This window comes from Delphinus delphis, chromosome 14 (assembly GCF_949987515.2).
Source record: "Delphinus delphis chromosome 14, mDelDel1.2, whole genome shotgun sequence".
In the NCBI taxonomy this organism is placed as follows: Eukaryota; Metazoa; Chordata; class Mammalia; order Artiodactyla; family Delphinidae; genus Delphinus; species Delphinus delphis.
In genome coordinates, this window is record NC_082696.1 from 41384641 (window position 1) to 41407791 (window position 23151).

The following is a 23151-nucleotide window of genomic DNA, read 5'->3' on the forward strand; positions in this document are numbered from 1 at the left end:
TGTTGATAGCATTCCCAGTTTCCCTCTCCTAGGAAATCTGGGTTCTTACACCACCCTGCTTTCATTATAACTGAAACACTGTATTTCATTATAATGTTCATCTCTGATATCCCACCTAATTCCTTGATGCCCTTCCCTCTAGCCTGTGCAATTATAAGAACAGGGTCGTATTTTATTCTCCCATAGTATAGTACCTGGCATTCAGTAAGTGTGGATTGTATGAAATAATCTCAAATTCAGATAAAAATAATGACTTCGAAATCACTAAGAACAATCACCAGACAGTGCTTAACATCTTTGAGGGATATCATGGAAGAAGTCTTACGTGTGTGGGAAGTTGCCTCCTAAATATACGTTATAGTACCATTCAACCCTAAAATGTGTTATTCTACTAGTGAGTGAGAAGAGTTAAAAATTTCCTCTCCATTAGCACCTTACTTGCAAACTGAAAACATATATAGAAAACCTTGATCCATTTGAGCAGCTGAAAATTTTCTTACCCTCTTCAAAGCCAGATGACCTCTAAATTTATATTTTATGATAGTATGTAGTATTTTAAGAGACATAGACAATCCTATGATATTTTAATGGGAATATGTGTCCTAATTTTAAAAAGTAATACTCTTTTATGATGTTTATCTAAAATACTAATATTTTAAAAATACACTAAATCTTTTTTTCCTTGGATTCCAGCTTCTTTACGCTCAGAACTAAACCATCAACATGCAGCTGAAATTGAGTTGTTACGGCATCATCATCATCAAGAATTGGCCGCTGCTAAAATGGAATTAGAGAGAAGCATAGATCTCAGCAGAAGACAGGTGAAGAACATTCTGTTCTGTGATGTCTTAAATAAATGCGAATAGACTTGAATGTTCACAATTTTCTGAAAATTATTTTGTAATAACTAGTATTTTCACTAGTAATTATTTACTATCTATATTAAAGAGTTTTATTTTTAAAGGGAGTTAGGTAATTCAGCTTTAGTATAATGGTCAGTTTATTTTATGACCTTTTAATTGAATATTTTGAATTTTATTTGCATCTTGAATGAACAATGAAATGTAAATAATACAGAGTGAAAACAGAATACTATAAAACAGCAGTGTCTGTCCAGTAGAACTTTCCATGATGAGGGACCTCTTCTGTATCTGTGCTATCCACTATGATAGTCACAAGCCAAATATGTCTAGTGTGACCAAGGACCTGAATTTTTAATTAAATTTTACTATTTAATTAATTTCAGTTAATTTAAACAGCCATATCAGATAGCACAGCTGTCGAAGTAGCAGGTCCTTAGGAAAAGAAGATAATTTATATGTCCATCTCACTAGCACAGCTACTATTCACACTTTTTAAATTTTGCTCATTAGCCAAGTGTACTTTCTTTAATTAGATGGTTTGTGATCCTGAATGTATGTCTGGATGAATGGATTTCTAGTCATAGTACAATGAAGGCTATTCCCTGTTTATTAGTTTATTACTTATGACTTTCACTTTGTTAGTCTTCAAATATGTTAAATGATCAGCTCAAATTTTTCTTCATTACTAGAAAGTTTTAAATGAGCCACCTTATAACCATGGAGGGAACTTATATTCTCTCCAACTAGGCTGCTGCTGAAATTGACAATGTCTAGGCCTGCAGAATTTGCAGAAAACAGTGACTTGTAGGAAAGTGGAAGGGAGCTTATCTGTCAGACAGGATAACTACTAGATCGGCATGAAGCAGACAAAGTCTTCTAAGCAATGGGATGTGTATATACTGGGATGGCCTCCATAGATGCAGGTCCTTTTAAATTAAAGGATGATGGCAGCAGCATTTTACTGCAAGACCATGTAACTTATTGAATACTTAAGAGCCCTGTATTCTAATATCGGCTCTGCCATTGATTATAGATCATCCTTGGACAAATCATCTCTTGGGTATTGGTTTCTTCAACAGTAAAATGAGGGAGATGTGCTTATATGGTCTTTTGGGTCCCCTGTGGCCCTGTGGCATCCATATAAACACTTCTTGTATATTGATTATGAAAATAGAGGAGGCCTCGAGGTTTCCTTATTTCAGCAGTTTGCTTTTGAAGCAATGTCAGATTTACGTTTGACATTCCAGTATGTCATTTTCTTTCCCTTAAACACAGAAAGTAAATATGCAGAAAACTTTTAAAAACTATTTGTATTTTTCAGAGTAAGGAGCACATGAGTAGAATAACAGATCTACAAGATGAAGTAAGGCACAGAGAGCATCACATCTCAGACTTGAATAAGGAAGTACAGCACCTTCATGAAAATATCAATGCCCTAACCAAAGAATTGGAACTTAAGGGAAAAGAAATTCTCAGAATAAGAAGTGAATCCAACCAACAGATGAGGTATGCCTTCAGTCACCACAGAAGGAATTTGCAGTGTTATCTGAAAGACTGTTGCAATGGTATTTAGCAATACATGCCTATTTTTATGACTAGATAGCCTTCTAGTAAGATATTGAGGGCCACTTTTTACTTTATTTGTTGCCTATGTTATAATTTGGATGTAGAAGAAATGTTTATATTTTGAAAGATGTATATACATTCACTAACTTTGGAAATTGTATGTAATTAACTAAAATCTTTTAAAAATGTTATTTTAAAAAGCATTAAAGGAGACAACTTTAACAAGCTAGAAGATTAGAGCAAAGTAAGTACTTTACTTTAGGCTGTTTCCACTAATTTTCTGTATATTATACCTAAAACCATTTCAAATCTGTTAGAATATAGAAAGTTTTGAAAGCTCGATTTCAGAATAACGTTTTCTTAACTAAAAATAAATTAAACAGGTTGCATGAACAAGATTTAAACAAGAGACTTGAAAAAGAGCTGGATGTCATGACAGCAGACCACCTCAGAGAGAAAAATATCATGCGGGCAGATTTTAATAAGACTAACGAGCTACTCAAGGAAATAAATGCAGCTTTACAAGTGTCGTAAGTCGCATTATATTAAAGAAAATTCATGTGTGGACAATAAACTGAGGAGCACTGTGTCTAACCTCAGATTAGCTAGACTTTTGAATCTAATTAAATGATATTTTTAAAAGAAAACTTAAGTGCTATATTTACAGATGGTAACTGCAATATGATGTATTCTTTAATTACAAGAAGGCAGTTGAACAATTATGTTTTATCAACTGCTACTGCTATGGTTCTACTAGGACAATATGTGTCCAAAGACTGTCCCTCAGGATCATGAACCTATCATGCCGTGGTGAAAACTCAAAAGATACCCATTATATAGTGTTAAGTAAAAAAGAGCATATTGTGACCAATGGGGTTATTATGATCCTATATATACACTAATAATACATATTTTACAAAAGTATCAAAAGATGTTGAAGAAACAAATACAAATTTTAATGGTAGTGATTCCATCTGTGGACTGGATTAGGAGGTATTGGAGATGGAGAAGAGCAAAAACTTCCTTTTTATTTTATATACTCTACTTACACATTGTTTGAATTCCTACAACAAGCATTTGATTGTTTTATGATTTTAAAAATCAATAAATGTAAAACATCACAAAGTTAGTACTCATATATAGTAGCTCCAATATCATTAAAACCCAAAGTTCTAATTATTGCTTTATGTTTTAAAAAATATTTAATAGCCCCTCTCTTTCCTACACACTTATTTATAAACTTCTATAGCTAATGCACCTGGCTTCACTCCATCTCTGTGGCCTAAACTGTGGTCCAGTTTAAGTTATCTCAGAAATAATTTACTCTAAGCTGCTGCAATGGTTTATTCACTTCAGTCTCTCCTCTTCCAATCAATTAAAAAGCCTTCATAAAAAAATATAAATATCTCCATATACTTCAATAAAGTCAAAATAGTGACTTATTCCCATTACCCTCAGTGTCAAAGTCAAACTTAAAGTCTTAGCTCCAGCGTGCCGTCTCCTGCCTCATCCCACAGTCACCCGTATTCCCTGTCTGCTACCTTTGTGTCAGCCACACTGACGCTCACAGTTTCCTTCTAAGAGTCTCCTGTGTTATCCTCTACAGTCTAGAATAAGCTTCTATGTCATTCCTACCTATTACCTTCCTCCAATCTAAAAATCATCTTGCATTTCATCCATTTAACCAGCTAAGCCTCCCAGTAAGTCTTGTTAAATTTGTACCACATATGCCCACATTCACTTCAGCTGAAACAGAAAACAGACCCCCCCCCCCCCCAGTCACTGGCATTTACTTCAGAGGCCTCTGAGGTGAGGTGTTCTTTCTAATGGACACATACAGAATTTTCACATCAGTAGGCACTCAATGAATATTTCACAAATAAAATCTTTGAGGATTCCCTATAATATTTACCACTTCATAAAGTTACCCTTGAAATGGTAAAGAGACTCATGAGGTCATTTCCCCAGTCACAGTGATTCTGGGTGTTTGCAGGTATTGGGGGTAATTTTTAAACCTTGTGGGCTGCAGTAAGAGCTTGCACACCTGCCGTGTCGAAAAGCTCATAATCTCAGGCATTTTGCAGAGATGAGTTACAGTGAACCCCAGTGACCACAGTGTTGTTTATCAGGCAGAGGCTAAAATCCTGGTATCCCCCTCTTCATACTCTGAGAAAACATGCTCACAGAAAGAATAACCTCTGTCCGTGTGTCCGGTCTCCTTAGGAATGTTACGTTACAAAGAGTAAGGGTTATATCTTTGTTTTTACTTTATTCCGTTTTTTATGGTTTTGCGCATTATGAACTTTCAGTAGATAGAAAATAATTTAGTATTTTAATATTCATTTTTAATCAAAGGATTAGTGTGACTCATAAGTCAAATATTTTATCTGTTTTTCTAGATCTACCATTTGTTTTCTACTTCAACTAGGTCTATGCTAACCGACCATATTTCTTTCTTCACCTGCTGTCATTATGTAATTAACCTCTAGTCTTAGGTATCTACTCATTTAGTTAAAAACAAACACATATACAACTGTATTTAGGCTAGCAATGTCTAGTAGATTTTTCTGTAATAACAAAAATGTGCTGTGTCTGCTCCGTCCGGTATAGTAGCCTCTAGCCACGGAGGCTGTTGAGCACTTGAACAGTGGCTGGCGCAACCAAGGAACTGAATCTTTAACTTCATTTAATTTTAATTAAGTTAAATGTAAATAGCCACATATGGGCTAGTGGCCTCCATATTGAAAAGCACAGTTTTAGACAGGTGGATATTTCTGGCGCATATCCTCAGATGCAGCCTGCTGGGATCTGCTGAATGGTTTGGATTTAAACAGATGGAAAGCAGGGAGGGTCCATTCCAGTTTAAGGAACTGGGGAGAACAACTTTTGAACTACTCTCAGCCTGTTTCAGAGAACTAAGGGTACCCTACTGAAGTTCCTAATCAACTGCATGCTGACTTTAAAACTTCAAAATCGGCAAAGCCCTGTGGATTCTTGGCAGTGGGTATGGTGGAGGGACTGGAGGGGCACGGGTCAGCCTGCCACCTGAAGCCTGCAGCTGCGGGGCCTCTGGAGCAGCTGGACATTTCTTCTGTCCCTGCCCCAAACCTTGTGGGACTCCAGGGAGATGAAATGGGGACAAAAGTTTAAAGGAGGGACCGTACCCTCTAAACATCGTTGAAATGGTGGTAAGAGTTCTGTGTCTCTTACGGAATTATTACTAGAAATCCTCTAGTGCTGGGTATTAAAGTCTACTTAGGTTTTCAGATATGCTACAGAAATTGTTTTATTTTCTTGAGTGGTATAGTATCTTAGTAAAAACATTGTATCTAAGAAATATGTCGTGTTTTTTGTTTTAGAAGCAAATGAGGATGGGCTGTTTTAAAGAACTTTAAGCTAAATGTAAATATACACAGAACTTGGAGTCGTGGCAGATCTTTATTATGCACAAAAGGTAGTTTGGTTCAGAGATTATTATTGTTTAGGGTTATTTTACCTTAACTTCTCACTGTACTGAAGCCAAAAGGTAATTTCTTATTGGGGGAAACATTTGAGTTTCTGTACTTGGACTTTAAGTAGGTCAGTAATACCTGATTAAAAAGAAGCTCTCCACCACACCAGAATTACTTATTCCTTAAAAGTTGTTTGAGTTTTTTAAATCTATAATACCCTAATAGTTATAATAATACCCTAATACCATACAGCTTATTTTCATAATCTTGTGAGGTAAGGATGAAGTCTTTCTATTGTCACAAGTCTGAATCTGTGCCTGTAATTTATGGGAAAGAGAAGTTTGACATTAAGCTGCTTGAATTACTATATTTCCTTTACCTTAAGGCTGTAGGAGATAGTATACTAGAGTTCTTTCATTTTATACAATTAAAATTCTAAAATAGATATGACTATTTTAGAATTTAGTCATATTTTAGAAATTAGTCATTAGTGACTAATAATACTGTTGTTTGGCTCTAAAATCTCAACTTACTGATTTTTTTTTGTCATTTATTTTAAAAGTGTGGAAGGACTATCAACTGGGAAACTTTTTTATACAGCTTTTTATGCATTCATATTTTTGGTTTGTGTTATCCATGAGCCGTAGACACTGACCTATATATTCTCAGAGCCAAAAAAAAAAAAAAAATCAGGGCGTGCGTGCCTGGGGAGAATCAAGCAGTGACCCTAATTAGTAATTTTATATGTTCTACTTCTGTCTGTCCTCTCTTTGTGTTACTTCTAATGGGAATCTGTATTTTGAGTAAAAGTCTGTATGTACTTGTGTGGTTCCCTCAAGGCAGTTATTTCCCAGGCTTTAATCCTTCCTATACAGCCTTTGGGAATTTGGTCATTTCTGGCTACCTATGATATTATTGTCTTAATATTTTTAATCGACTTGTTTTAACTTAATCAACTTTTCCTGTTAAATTTTTAACTCTGCAGTAAAACCATTATTACTACTGAAAAATTTCACCCATTATTCTAAATAGAAGTTAAGCCATAACTATATAAATGTGACTTCTGTGAAAATACAACAGTGTTATTAGATCCTGGCTAGCACTGATGCTTGAGGCCTGCCTGAGTGCTGTGAAACAGCGTAATAAGCATATATGCTATGAAGACCAGTCAAGATACACAGAACCTAACAGACTTTCTCCTTGTGGTCAGAAAGATTAAAGGAGAACAAACTAAACTGTCTCCTGTATCACTAGTCGTTCACACCTAGTCTTTGGGAAGCAGCTGGCTTAGAGAGTTGAGTGGGGCAACTGAAAGGGAAAATGTTGACTGCCGGGTGTTGGCCTGAATGGGCTTCAGAAGAGGACGAAGTGTGCTTCCCCCATCAGGATTTTGAAAGACTAATAATTCTTGGAATATGTTTGCAGGTTAAATCTACATCATATTACTTGTTCTCTCCTTTAATGCTTTCCCATTTGTGTTTATATGGATGTTTCTTCAGTTTAATCAATTATTTTTTTCCTTTTACTATCCAGGTATCTTTTAAAAAATTTTTTGGTGCTGTAAAGGTATTTTGTGGAGAAGATTAACTGATAATAATTTTGTAGGTAAAGAATGTTGAAACTAAACAAAAACATACACTGGAATTTAAGTTCAGAGACCTTTATTATGCAAAAAAGGTGGTTCAGGGATAGTAACTGACTATTTTAGACTCACTTTACCTTAACTTCTCATTGTACTGGAACAAAAAGACATAATAGTTACTGTTTTTTTTTTTTTAACTTTACAAATGAAGTACATGTATTTATTTACACCCCAAGAAGATGCTTTCTGAATTTTCCATACTTAAAAGCAACATTCAGAATTATTCTAAGACATCATAGTTTTAAATAAGGCTTTAAATTGAGTTTTTTAGTGACCATTTACTACCAAGTATTTTTGTTCAGCTGCAGGAAACAGTTCAAAAATCTTGTACCTTGTTTTTACTGATAAAGTACTCCAGTGACATCTTGTGGCTACTCTGGTATGAAACGCAAATGCCTTTTTCCACGTTTCTCAAGCTTTTCAAAACCGTTGCCCATAAAATATAAAACTTTGCCCATATAATGCCACATCATGATAAAATGCAAGGTTAGTTTATGTGAGCTCAGTGAATTGTCACAGAAGAACAAAAGTGAAGATAATGAAACTAGCCTCACACTGAACTGACGAAGTCCCAACTGATCCTGAGAGTCACTCCCTAACCCCACACTTCCTCTCCCTCATACCTCCCTACTTCCCAGATTAGAACTTTAGCCATGGGGCTGGGTAGGGAGCCAAAAATGTTATCTCCAAGTCTTTGGCTTGAGCTGAGTTAGTGGAATTTACTAAAAGTACTCAAATGCACAGATTCTGGTATGCCTCTGGAACTGGAGGGTGGGAGTGGATCACTGATACCTAGAGGATAGATCATCTAGAAGTTACTTAATATTTGTTGACTGAATAAATTTTTCTGTGACTCTTCATTAACCATAATTTTGTTGAGCTTAGTTTATTCTTCGTATTTGGAAAACAAGTTTTAAGATTGTTCTAATTATTTGAATTTTCTAAAATCGAGAGTGCTTTTTTTCAAACTACACTAGCAGTTTCCATTTGCACCCTCTTCATTCTGCCCTGTGCTATATTCTTAGACTCTGCAGGGTCCATGGCACCTCTGCTCATAAAAAATGGCCTCTATTCTAGAGTCTTCAGTGGCATTTAGTTCTATTACCTTCTCATTTCATTCAGGGCAGAACAGGCCTAGAAGGAAATATGATTCTTCTTTTATCTGATGAACTGGGTTTTTTTTTTTCCAGTTTATATATTCAGTGTATTAACTGATATGCAGAATTTGTAAACTGCATTTTCCATAAACCAGGAAAGAATGATGTCATATGTGTGTGTCCTTTGTACCCCTTTCCTCTGTATCTTCTGTCCTTTTTATATATGTTAACAAACTTTATGTCATCACACAATATTCATATATGTGGTAAGTTCTCCTAATAGTAAGCCTACATTTCCAGCATCAAGCCTGCATTGCTAGGTTAGTATTATTCAGTATATTATTTCTTCTACAGAGCATACCTCACCTCATTCCCATATACACTTAAATGACTTAAAAATGAGTGAATTCTTCCAAAGTAATCTGCAAAGCCTTTAATAACATCATCTGCACTTGGAGAGCCTTTCATAACACTACCTCTAGAGGCAATCATGTTATTATGCTTACAAGTTTTAACGGAAAAAGTTTGATTTTAAATTTTTGTGTGTTCAACTGAACCAATTTGAAAAATATAGGCATCGCAAAAGAATGTCTGCATCATATCAATGAAAGGTTTTCTTGTTTTTAGACTAGAAGAGATGGAAGAAAAATATCTAATGAGAGAATCAAAACCAGAAGATTTACAGATGATTGGAGAATTAAAAGCCATGCTTACAGAAAGAGATCAGGTCATAAAGAAACTAATGGTAAGTTGTTTGGGTTTGGGGGGTAGGGGGTTCTGGTGTAACCATGTTAGTAATCTGTAGACTGTTGATTGGGAAAACATGAGAAAATATTTTTAAGTAATGCTAAACAAAAGTTGAAGGTACAAAATCTATGTATTGTGATTGAACGTTTATTAAAATGTTTATGAATGAGGATAAGAAATACAAAGTAATTTTAAATTTGGTATTATGGTAAGGAGATTGTGTCTTTTTTCAGTAATTTTTAAAAAGAAATACTTTTTAATACATATTGAATGTTTAATAATATGTTATTGCCAGTGTACAGTTAATATACTATTGAAGTGTGTGTGTGTGTATTGTACATGTAGAATTAGAATTGGATGGGAAAGAACGGTCAACACATACATGCACAAGCCTGCATTGCACACTTCCAGTTAGTCCTGTTAACTTCCTAAAGTGTGTCCCACTAAAACCTGATCCAAAGACATACTTCAGGGAAAAAGGATTCTATTTTCTTAGGGTTCTAGCCTAAGAAAAGCTACAGGCTCTGTCTTGAGAGTCTCAGTGCACACTGAGATGTTAGCGGCTCTGAAAAGTCCATCAGGGAAGAAAATACAGATTTTACAATAAATACACTGCCTTCATTAAAGTCATTATTCCTCAAGAATTAAAAAAACACAGATGTTTTAAAATTCATAAAACATTTCAGAGTCTTCTAAAATTATATGACCTGATCAATAATTAAAATATTGCTTTTTACTGCCACTAACAAATAAAAATCAGTAAAACTAGAAATAGAGTGCTAATCATTCTGTTTACTCATTGATCTCTTCATGAAAACTTTGGACATTAGCATGCAAAGAGAGCCTAAGAGCATTTATTTCTGAAGTCCTTTTTCCTTAACATATTTATTTCTCTTAGCATTTAGGAAAGCCATCCTGTTGTATGAGACTAGAAGTTCCTGCCAAAAAGCAACAGGTAGTTGATTGGGGTTCGTAGATGGAACCCAGGAGCAGGCATTGGAAAGACAGAATATGTGCTACTTCATCCCAATAACCACCCAATTTTCCAAGCTTTGTGAACATGAGCACAGGCATCATAGCTTGCTCTGTCTCTATCTGACAACAGTAGAGTCATGAAAAATTACCTTATATTCTACATGTGAAATTAGCAAATGTATTACTACGTTTCATCTATGGTAGAAATAGCTGTTGATTTTCCAATTCTAGCCAGGGAATGGTCTACACTCTTCTCACTACACCCTAAGTCTGTGGACTGTGAGGCACATGGGCTGAGATTAATGATGGTCAGTGGTAACTAGGAGGGGGTTGAAAATCTAGTTCTCCTAGAGCACACAACCCTGCCTTTCACACACACAGTGATCCATTTACTTATGTGTTTACTTCCTACACATAGGAAGTCTGGTTGTTCAATTAGCACCTGTTGGTGAAGCCAAAGGCAAAGGGTTTATCTCTGCATGGGCCATTCACTTTTTCTCTGTTCTGTGGTTACCATTGCTGTAATACATTGACGTCTTACAGAGGAGATTAGGCAAGATCAAATACTTTTCCAGTACTCAAGCATAATGATATACCATAGTGCCATCTTCATGTCTGGAAACAACTCAGCCATGCACAGAGCAGCTCCATGAATGCAGGTTAAGCCTGCTCAAAATGCACAGTCAGCCCTCTGGAAAAGAGATGGGCCAAATAAAACATTTAGCTCTAGCCTTGGAGGGAAAAGGTATGAAAGGGTAGAGAAGAATCCCGGAGCACAGGGTTTGAAATGTGTTGAAAACTCACCCACCAGCAGACTTTAAGATTTCTAAGATTTCTAGACCTGACAGGTCTAGAAATCTTTGAATAAGGTATATAAATTTTCATTCAGGTTTTATATTAAATTTTGAATGAAATGGCATTTATACAATGAAATTTTTAAATATTCAATAGAAAATGTTTAAGAAATGTTTGTAATTCTTTTTTATAGGAGGATAATAAATTTTATCAGCTGGAATTAGTCAATCGAGAAACTAACTTCAACAAAGTGTTTAACTCAAGTCCTACTGTTGGTGTTATTAATCCACTGACTAAGGTATGTGCTGTAAACACTGTAAAATAGGAATATGGTTTAAAACTTGATTAAAATTTTTATAAAATATTAAGAGCAGCAGAAGATAAAGCTTCCAAAAATGTTTTCTTAAATTTAATAATCTAGGACTAAAATCTATGAATTCTTTACACACTCATTTTCAAATGAGATGCTAATAATATTCATTTATTTGTTGAGAATTCATATTCCTTAAAACAGTATTTTATTAATATTATAAAACCTTGGTTATACCATTTTGTTTTCTTATATCTTAAAAAAAAGAAAACTCACTTCTGAGTCGCTTCAGGATAACTTCTTGTCATTTCCTTAGTGTTCACTGTCCTCTATGGGGTCTTGAAAAGTACCCCAAGCCCTGTATACCCAACAGCTCTCCCTGACTTAAGGCCTGCCATTTAATGGGCCTTGGGTTGGACATGTATTTTGTTGCCCACTAATCTTCAGAGAAGGGCCTTACTTCTCACAGTCTTAATCACCTTTCTTGACAATTAAAATTGAACATGACCTATTCTTACATTTTGTTGCTGTCTTAGGACAGATAGAAGAGCCTTGCAGATAAATGAAATGGACATGGCTAAGTCTTATACATTTTTGTACCCGAGCTTCCTATGACTCCCATCATAGTGCTATAGGTATAGTGAGTACTAAGTAAATATTCGTTCAGTTGCAAAATTTCATCATGTTTTCTATAAGTTACTACAAATTATTCTAGTGAATAAAGCAAGTAATAAAGAATGAATAATTATGTATATGGGCTTTATAGGGATTACATATCTTTTAGCAGGAATCAGTAGTAGAAATAAAAATGCCCATGCTAAAGCTATGTTTTGGATTCAGATTTAATTAATTTGCACATCATATCTAATTTCTCTTAGGCCCTTAGCCAGAAAAATTTCTGCTTTCAAAGCTCATAAAACTTCTCTATTAAGAAGATGGAATCTATCCTTTCTTTACAACTTAAAGTGCTCCAAACTTTAAACTTAAATGTTTATTAAAACAGAATGACTTGAATGATTTGCAAAATGGAATGACTAAAGTCAGGAAACCTATAGCTGTATCTCTGGAGTCCAAAACAGTGTCTGGCACATAAAGGCCTCTCAAAAAAAAAAATTGGTGAATGAATGAATATAGTTTCAGTTTTTAAATTCATTATTTAGGGTGAAATAAGCTTTTAATTAAAAAGCTAGGTTATGAGACTTGTTGAAACAAGATTAGAAATATTTCCTTTTTACCTATTTTATTGGAATTACATTTTAGCCACAAAACCATTACTGTAGAACTTTACCAATGATACTTTTGATTTCTTAAAATAAACCTTAAGTAGGTTTAATTATGCCCTCTCATGACTAGAACAAGAAAATGCTAAAGATACATCTTTGTAAATTAGGGACTCAATTTTCACAAATAATTCTGAAGAAGATATTGTTCTTCCTTTCTTTTTGCAGTTATGCTAAAATAGGCTTCTTTTCAGAGACTTTGTGGTTCACAGAAAATGACAAAGGACAATGTCTAGATAGTTGAGATCATTATAAGCAAAGGAAAAGGACCATCTTGTCTATTAATTGCATTTTTTTCAAACTCTGGAATCATTTTGCAAAAAGTTATTTCATAAATTAGCACACATTTATGTTAATTTTTATTACACAAAGCAAGATGATGTTCATTGAATCTACAGATGAATAGAGACTAAAGTTAATGATTTGAAAGCTGATAGATTTTAATAATCTGAAATTGTATTGCTCTTTTCATCCATCAATTTTAAAGACCAATTAAAAGAAAAAAACATTGATCGCTTTTGTTTTATAACCTTTAATTTTTTTTCAAAGATTGTGAGCTAATGGTGATACTACCAATTAATTGGTAATTGAGACTTAAGTATACAGATTTCATCTTCCCTCTTCAGAGAGATGATGCAGTGAATTTAAAACCAAATTATTTCTCTAGGTCAGCTCTAAGTCTTAGGTAGAAATGTGAGATTTGATTCAAACTACTTTGCCAAGCATTTTCTCAGTCCTTTTATTTTCCAGGCAAGGACTGCCTCCCTTTGACAGATGGCTAAAGTTCACAGACCTCTCTTTTAAAATTATGTTAACTTTTCACCTTCTCCTAATTTTAGCCTAAACCCGTTTAACCTCATGGTATCCATGAGATCTGCTGTTTCCTCCTTTCCCTTTTCCTCCCAATATTCTTTATCCTTTGGCCTTCTTTCCACCCCCTCCTCTCCTCCCCATGAACCATTCCTAAACATTTCTTCCTCATTCTTTCTGACCTAGCAGCATGTCTGTCTGTGAGGATTCCATGTAGATAAAGAGCACCTCCAAGGATCCCCAGACCGCACTTTGGGTAACACTGGTTCATCTTAACATCCAGCTTCCGAAATTTTCCCATGCCAAATTTGTATCTTCTATTGTTCCTATTTTCTCATTCGTCCTTATGCAGGGACTGTCCTCACATGTATTATTTTTAATACAGCAAAAGAAGAAGAACAATAAATCACCAACAAACAGGTTTGTGAGTGTTCCCAATCTAAGTGCTCTGGAATCGGGTGGAGTGGGCAATGGACATCCTAACCGCCTGGATCCCATTCCTAATTCTCCAGTCCACGATATTGAGTTCAACAGCAGCAAACCACTTCCACAGCCAGTGCCACCCAAAGAGCCCAAGACACTTTTGAGGTGAGCCCCGTCTCACCAGTGATTTCTTTTCTTTTTTAACTTGAGAAATTTACTTTCTTACATTGCAGAAATCTACTACTTTAAGAACAGCCTAGGAAAAGAAATTTTACTGTGAAATATTTTCAAAATATATTCACCACCTCTCTAGAGAACTCCTTTTTAACTCTGTTAAAAAGATTTTTTGTTTCCTTGTCAATTTTCTAAATGCTTAAAGAGGTACTAATGTAATTCATATGCTTAGAATTTTAATATTTATATTTATGGACCGGTGCTTCATTTTTAGAATTATCACCAGTTTTTCATTAATAATCCATCCCCCTTATTACAGAAATTCAAGATATTTTTTATTTATTAAGTGGCTTTTGTTTCTTATCTGTTTATTTTTCCCTTGCTTATTTATAAATATATATGCACTTATTGCCAAAATAAAAAATATATAAGCTCTGGGAACTTAATGACAGAAGTAGGAAAAAAATTTTATAATTAATATTCCAGTTTTATCTCAGAGTCCTTGAATAAATGTATTAACAAGTAAAATTTGAATGAAATCCAATTGTTTATCCATTAAATAATTAGTCAGAAAGTGCTGTCATTTTGTGCTTACCTTACTATTACTGATCTTGTGCTATTTTAAAATTTATTTTTTGACTTATTCTTACTAAGTCTCAGTGTCACTAGTAATAATCATACAGGTAGACTACTTTTTTTTTCTAGGCTAAGTGATTAATGACTAGTTAATGACATTATTTTAAATAGAAAAAAATAGCAAGAATGAAAAATAGTCAAATACACCTTTGAATGTGTCTCCTGCTAAATATTTTGTGTTGCTTATTTTCCCTTGTGCATGGGTATGTTCAGGTATCAGTAAGATGCATGTGCATGGGCTCAAGGAACATGACTACTGGAGTTTCCATTACACATTGTTGCGTGCCTTGTAATTTCCCCCAAAGACGGTAGGGATCCTTTTATTTTCTTAACTAGCCCAAAGAATCTTTAGTTAGAGTTAAGATAAGTATAAATTATATAACTTTGAAGATGGAGGGGAAATTGGCATTTTAATGTACTCCTTTCCCCTAGAGTATCTGCTTATGGAATTACGAAAGTTTAATATAAACATACATATATAAAAATATTATACCATGGTTTAGTTACTTAATTTAGTTATAGTTAAGGACACATCTGTAAGAAATGCTTGTGTCAGATTCTAAAAATTTTTTTTAATTAACTAAACGAGAAAAGGTGCTGAACAAGAAGAATGTTACCTGGTTCTCTTATTTCCTACAGTTCCTCCTGAACTTTTTTATTCCAAGAAGGTCACCTGACTTTTCTCAACTGTTTGATTTTTTTGTTTCTTGTAATTGTTGTAATGTGGCTCCTCCTTCACGGACTTCATCTGAGCTGCTGCTGCACTCTCATGGAGTGGAGAACACAGTCCAGTGTAGAGGAAGTAGCAGATCTTTAAAATGCATCTCCTAACGTAGGGAACCAGTTGTGGTCATCTGCACTGATGTTTTATGTGCTTTTCCCTTCATTTTGCAAAACAGCTTAATGCTGGGTTACATGTCTCTCTTTTTATGAATTCAGTCCTCCTCAGAGTGAAGCTTCCCCGGTGGCTTCTCCAGATCCCCAGCGCCAGGAGTGGTTTGCCCGGTACTTCACATTCTGAAAGAATTGCTTTGGCACAGTTCTAGGCGGACTGTTACTAAAAGCATGACCTTATGCAGATCGTTATGTGAACAGGGTTTCCTATGTCAGACACGGTGAAAGTATTTGTCTCTCCAATTGAAAATGCCCTGTATTTCCTGTGATATTGGAATCACTCTATAAGGTACTGTATTATGTGTGTAATTATAACAGTTATTTTTATTTGAGATGGGAGAGTCTTTAATCTTTGTAATTATTGCATAATAAATTTTGTTAGAACAAACAGTCTTTCTTTTTTGCTAGTAAGTTTGTTTTAACTTTTAAATACTTTTTAATTCCAGGTAAGACTTGCCAGAAAAAGTTTTACTACAAAATAATCATACAATATTAAATTACTTCAATAACAAAATCAGGACAGGGAAATATAACCTGTTAATTTGTTTCATTTCCGTGTATAACTGTAACTGTGTTCTCTAAGTTTACAAGGCTAGAATGAAAACACGTGGAAATTATGGACTTTCAAGTATATAAAATACTGCCAACTTATTTATATTGTTTTTTAAAATTATTCTGATAGTTGAGAACCTAGGATTTCTAGTACAGCATCTATGCTCAGTGTTACGAAGCCAGCTTGTTAGTTTTCTAAATAGGCAATTTGGTACTGACACATGAACATGGACCCAACTAACCACTATCACATGTTAATGAGACCTTAAGTTTTCAGTCCACCTTGGCAGGCTACTGTATTGTATTCCGTGGCCTGAAAGAGTGCATCCATTTCTAAGAGTGCTAAATATAGTTGACTCAGTAATTATAGTTGACTCAGTAATGTAGATTTTAGAAGAACCTGGGTGAACATGATCTATGAATGATTATAATAATGTTAAAGACCAACTTTTTAAATGATTGTTGTGTGTCAGGCACTGTGCTGAGGGGCCAGTAGAAAGATTATCTCATTTAATCCTCACAAAATCTTCAAGGAATAAACCACTGCATATGAGTATGCATGGCTGGTAGTGTGTTCTTTAAATTATCTTGAGAAAAAGTTCTTATAAAATGTTTGCTTTGAATTTTTTCATCAACTAAGAGATTGAATTTTCCAACAAAAAATGGTTAATGCTTATTTCAGAAAACACAGTTATAAGCTCATTTTCTTGCCCCTAGTTGATACATATCTTATAATTTGGACGTTTATTTACCAAAGATTTGATGATTAGAACTCTTGCAGGTGACTATGGGCATACAAAGATGAACACCTGGCCTCAAGGAGCTAATCATATACTCGCTGAAATAGTTCAGTACCAAATGGTTTTTTACAGCAGTATCAGAAGGGCCACAGTCAGCTCTATGGAGGGTACATTGGGAGTGGAGAAGAGGAAGTGATTGATTGCTGCCTAAGTGGTGGCTACTTGCCTACGGTGTCAAGCTACCTAAGCTGGATATGGAAGTGGTACTCAAGTATAATATTGTATATATATAATATATAATATTGAAGGATGAGTAGGAATTAAACAGCCTCACCTTTGGTCTGTCTGGTTAAGGCACAAGCTGAAACAACAGTCAGGAAGGAGCAGGCCAGCAGCATCCAAAGAACTCAGTGTAATCCTATAGGACCATGGGGCATAATAAGAGAGCACCTACCTTATATTAGACAGTATAATTTTAACATTTTTAACCCTTCAACCACCCAGATGAAAAACCTGAACTCCTCCTCTTTGTCATCCCCCCACTATACGGACATACATACACACACACAACTCGTAAAGGTTGAAACCTGTACTCTTTATGCTACAAACGGCCTGGAATACTTAGTAAGGAATTCAACTTGATCCTCTAGTATTTGGAGCAGGTAATAAATAGCATGGTTAGGTTTTAAACTGTTTAGTCAGCATATTGGCCGCGATTTGTTCAGAAAATATGGGGACCTGACTAACAGCAAGACCAATTCAAGATTTATTGAATTGGTTCAGATGAGGACTGAAAGGAAGAATTGTTCATGGGAACAGAAATGAGGGAATAAAGAGTGAAAATGTAGAATTGCTGGGAGTTGGTGACAGATATGTATGGAATGTGAAAGAAAATGAAGTGTGGGCAAAAGATGCAGTGTGATTTCAGGTATGTTGAAATTAAAGTTTCTCTGGAATAACAGAAGCAGTTAAACACAAGGGTCTGGAGTGGAGTATGGCATATATGAGATAAATAAAGCCAAAGGCCTGTGGATGAAACAACAAGGAATAGAGTTGTGAGCAGAACTTTGGGGGGGGCACCAACACTTAAAGGGCATGCAGACCTTGGATGAGAATGAGAAGTAGAGTTATAGATCCCCAAAAGCATGATGTTGTGAAAGAAGAATGCTTCAAGGAGAGAGCAGCCAACCAACAGTGTCAAGTGCTGTAGAGATCAGGAAAGGGAAATAATGAAAAGTGTCTGTTGGTTTTGACGACTAGAAAATGGTCTTTGCAAAAGCAGAGTCAGGGTAAATGGCAGGAGCAAAAGCTAGATTCCAGAGAAGTGAGGTGAAAGGGAGTTGAGAGAGTGAGTGAAAACCCCTCTTTGAGGACATTTGGCTATACAGGTAAGGGAAAGAGGCAGAGAAGGTAGTAGACTGAGATGGGGGGTCAGATGGGTTTTGTTTGTGTTTTATCATAGTTTGCTACTGGGGAGGGAGAGAAGGAGAAAGAAAAGCAACAATTTTATAACCTTCAACTGTGTCACTGGGTTACACGTAATAACATTAAAGAGATGGTCAAAGAAGTCCCATAACATTGTTAACATTGTGATTGAAGAAGTTTCAGCAAGACAGTTATTTTGATAGAATATAAGAAGCCACATGGAATCCTAGGATCTTGGAGTTAGAAGAGGCCTTAAAGGCCATCTCTTCTAATCTGCCACAGAATGCTTGAATCTCCTCTATAACATCCCTGAGTGAACTTTAATACTTCAGTGATAGGAAGCTCACCTCCTCTGAGGCGCCCTCCCTGCCTACTGGCTCTGCCACCACCAAGTATCTTAACCTCTGTGACTCAGTCTCCTGGGCTTTGTAGTAAGATGGATACTCTTAACCCTACCTTCCTACAAAGATAATGAGAGAGTTTGAGAAAGGTATAAATTACTATAGGTGAGTAAATAGTTGTCTTGGAAAGTAGAGCAAATATACTGGAGAAGTGTACAAGGATTGTCAGGCAGTGGTTGAGCTCAGAGGCTATATGTTTATATTGACACCCAGCAGCATGATTTTGCTCTTTGACCATGTTCAGCTGCTTGGATGCAGAATTATAGGAATGGATAATAATGGACACTTAACCAGGATTAGGATTTTGTTAGGTAAGTACAACAAAAGGAATAAAGTCAGAGGAGCAAGAGTGTCTGCAGAGAACTGATTATTATTTTTTTATACTAGAATTTTAGAAGTAAAACCATCAATTACCTTACCAAAGGGTCTTGTCACCGATTTCCAATGTGTGTCGGGGACATTTCCCCACACATCCAATTCTGACACCAGCTGGGTGTCCTACAATTCAGCTCAATTCTGACATTAATTACCCAGAGATGACATCAGATCCCACAAGTTAAGGACCCAGTCCTGTAAGACTACCCTCTGCTTCAGATGCCTATAAGCCCAGGCTATTACTGGCTATAAAACAGAGGTTCTCATTACCCCCTCCTTGGGTTTGATTAATTTCCCAGCGTGGCTCACAGAACTCAGGAACCCCATTTACTCGCTAGATTACTGGTTTAGTATAAAGGATATTAAAGGACGTGAATCAACAGCCAGATGAGAATATATATAGCATGAGGTCCCAAACAAAGGAGCTTCTGTCCTACTGGAGTTTGCGGCCCAGCACGATGGCACATGAAAGTGTACTGGTTCCCCAACCTGGAAGCTCCCCGAACCCAGTCCTTTGGATTTTTATGGAGGCTTCATTGCATAGCCATTATCAGTGTAATCCACTGATTAAATTCATTGGCCATTGGTGATTGAACTCAGTCTCCAGCCCCTCTTTTCTCCCCTTCCCTGAGAACCAAGGAGCTCTAACCCTTTAATCACATGGTTGGTTTTTCTGTCAACTCTCCTTAGGTGGGGTCCAAAACTCACCTTATTAACATAAAAAAAGACACCTTTTTATTCCTCTCATCACTTAGGAAATGCCAGTGGTTTTTTAGGAGCTCTGTGCCAGAAACTGGGACAAAGACCAAATATATAAACACAATATCATTCTTACCTTAGAAGTTGTCAAATTAATCTTTGTATTTAGGTCAAGATGTTTAGTTCTTAGTTTTTATCTCATTCTGTCACCTCCTTCATAACCAGTCATATGTAGGTATGATTAAAATTCTTATTTTTATCTTAACATCATATCTTAAAATATTTACCTAAGGCTTTTCATTATCATCAAACAGGAAGTTTCTAACTCATAGCTTTTCCCCAAATAACTGATTTTAAATCTGGAGTGAAGAGATAGGTCCTAATGGGACAATCATAAGGAATATTTTCTTTCTATATATGGCACTCTATACTACAGCTAGAGCAGAAAAAGTGCTTCTTGAAAAGCTGAACCACGATTGGTTTTTGTTGCTGTGTCCCTCTTTATGTTGTAGGGAATGTTAATGTGGATTAGGGAGTGGAGAAGGAAAAATGTGTAACATGGTAGGAAATGCTTCATTCATGTACACAGGAAACATATGCAAAAGTTTGTCCAAAAACAATACAAATTAGACGTTTAGAAATAGGTCTAAAACAAGTTTTAGTTATGCATTCAGACTCTAAAAAATGTATTAATGATCAAAGCATATGAAAATATTTTGAGAGCAGTATCATGCTTTGGACCCAGCTAAAAATTATCCATAGGAAGTCTCTTAACTTATTTTCATATACGAAAGGAGAACACATTTTATCTTTCCAACAAAACAAGAGCAACAACATTATTTGGAATAGACATATTCTTTGACAATAATGGTGTGCATAATTTTTCTTTTCATGTTGTTACAAATATTCCAAATTCTCTGTCACATGACACCACTGTGATAATGGATTATACCATATTAATTTCAGTTTGGAAGATTACTACACATTAACCACCTCTGGTAATACCAGGAATATAATATCTTTGTAATTTTCTGAATGTAGCTATATTTAATTTTAACAATTTTAATTTACTCTTATTAATAGTCAGAATCTCTTTGAAATAGAATAGATACCCCAGACATGAACTCACATATGTGGCCAAATGATTTTTGACAAGGGTGCCAAGATCATTCAATTAAGAAAGGACAGTCTTCAACAAATGGTGTTGGGAAAACTGGATATCCACATACAAAAGAATGAACCATGGACCCTTACACCTTACACCATATATAAAAAAACTAACTCAATGTGGATCAAAGACCCAAACATAAGAACTAAAACTCTTAGAAGAAAACAAAGGGTAAAGCTTCATGATATTGGATTGGGCAACGATTTCTGACATGACACCAAAAGTACAGGTAACAAATGCACAAAGATAAATTGGACTTCATCAGAATTAAAAACGTGTGCACCAAAGGACAGTACTAACAGAGTGAAAATGCAATTCCCCCAAATAGGAGAAAATATTTATAAAGCATATACTTGGTAAGGGATTAATATCCAGACTATATAAAGAACTACTAAAACTCAACCAAAAAAACAATTCAAAAATGGGCAACAGACATAAATAGACATTTCTCCAGGGCTTCCCTGGTGGCACAGTGGTTAAGAATCCACCTGCCAATGCAGGGGACATGGGTTTGAGCCCTGGTCTGGGAAGATCCCACATGCCGCAGGACAACTAAGCCCATGTGCCACAACTACTGGGCCTGCATGCCACAACTACTGAAGCCCACGTGCCTAAAGCCTATGCTTCGCAACAAGAGAAACCACCACAATGAGAAGCTCGTGCACTGCAACGATCAGTAGCCCCCGCTCGCCACAACTAGAGAAAGCCCGGGCGCAGCAACAAAGACCCAACACAGCCAAAAATAAATAAATAAAATAAATTTTAAAAAATAGACATTTCTCCATAAAGATATACAAATGGCCAATACGCACTTGAAAAGATGCTCAATGTCACTAGCCAATAGAAAAATGTAAGTCAAAACCACAATGAGATACCACTTCACGCCCATTAGGACAGCTTTTATTTATTTTAAAAAAAAGCAAGGATGTAGAAAAATTGCAGCCCTTTTGCACAGCTAGTGGGAATGTAAAACGGTACAGTTGCTGTGGAAGATAGTCTAGCAGTTCCTCGAAAAGTTAAACAGAATTACCATATGATCCAGCAATTACACTTCTAGGTATAGTCCCAAAAGCAGAATTGAAAGCAGGAATTCAAACATTTACTTGTACACCAATGGCTGTAGCAGCATTATTCACAGTGGCCAAAAAGTGGAAACAATCCAAATGTCCATCAACGGATGAATGGATAACTAAAATAAACAGAGTCTTTCCCTCCTGTTGTAGGGAAAATCCTTAGTTCAGTCTATCTCCTGTGGGTCTTCTTTACTCCCTATACAAAACACCTTATTTCTGGTCACCAAATGTGTGGGTGGGTTTTGGGTTTTCTCCACAACAACATGAAAGTCTCCGCCACCAGACAGGCATTCTACAATTTAACTCAATTCCAACACTTATCAGGAGATAGCATCAGATCCCACAGATTTAGGGCTCAGTCCCACAGGACTGCACAAACCACACACACACACACACACACACTTCAGATGTTAGTCCCAAGCTCAAGCCCAGGTGATCCCTTGTGCATCCAACCAACCCACTACAGATCAGAGGTTCTAATGACCCCCCTCCTTGGATTTGATTACTTTGCTAGACTGGCTCACTGCAGAAAAACACATTTACCAGTTTATTAAAGAATATGATAAAGGATACAGGTGAACAGCCAGATGAAGAGAAACACAGGGCAAGGTCTGAGAGGGTCCTGAGGGCAATAGCTTCTGTCCCCATGGAATTGGGGTGTGTCACCCTCCCAGTGTGGACGTGTTCACCAACCTGGAAACTCCCTGAATTCCATACTATTGGGATTTTATGGAGGATTCCTCACGTAGGCATGATTAATTATTAACTCTGTTTCCAGCCCCTCTCCCCACTCTGGAGAAATGGGGGAGACAGGGCTGAAAAATTCTAAGCTTCTAATCAAGGTTTAGTTTTTCTGGTGAGTAGCCCCATCTGGAAACCATCCAGGAGCCCACTCAGAGTCACTTCAATAGAACAAAAGTTGCTCTTAGTGCTCTTATCACTTAGGAATTTATAAGGGTTTTTGGAGCACTGTGTCAGAGACAGGGTTAAAGACAATATTAGAACAAGAGATGCTCCTAATTTTTTATCATTTTAGGAAAGGATTTCAGGAGCT

The 23151-nt window shown here is 36.0% G+C and overlaps 1 protein-coding gene across 1 annotated transcript in view; it reads left to right on the forward strand.

Annotated features, from left to right (window-relative positions):
* FAM184A (family with sequence similarity 184 member A) overlaps window positions 1-16740 on the forward strand; it is a 153062-nt gene extending 136322 nt beyond the window's left edge. Inside the window, exons 14-20 of the mRNA XM_060030033.1 lie at window positions 694-821; window positions 2185-2369; window positions 2813-2959; window positions 9248-9365; window positions 11331-11435; window positions 13923-14125; window positions 15710-16740. Of these exons, the coding sequence (XP_059886016.1) occupies window positions 694-821; window positions 2185-2369; window positions 2813-2959; window positions 9248-9365; window positions 11331-11435; window positions 13923-14125; window positions 15710-15791 (968 nt within the window). The 3' untranslated portion in view covers window positions 15792-16740. The remainder of the gene's footprint in view (window positions 1-693; window positions 822-2184; window positions 2370-2812; window positions 2960-9247; window positions 9366-11330; window positions 11436-13922; window positions 14126-15709) is intronic.
* Window positions 16741-23151: the final 6411 nt, after the last annotated feature.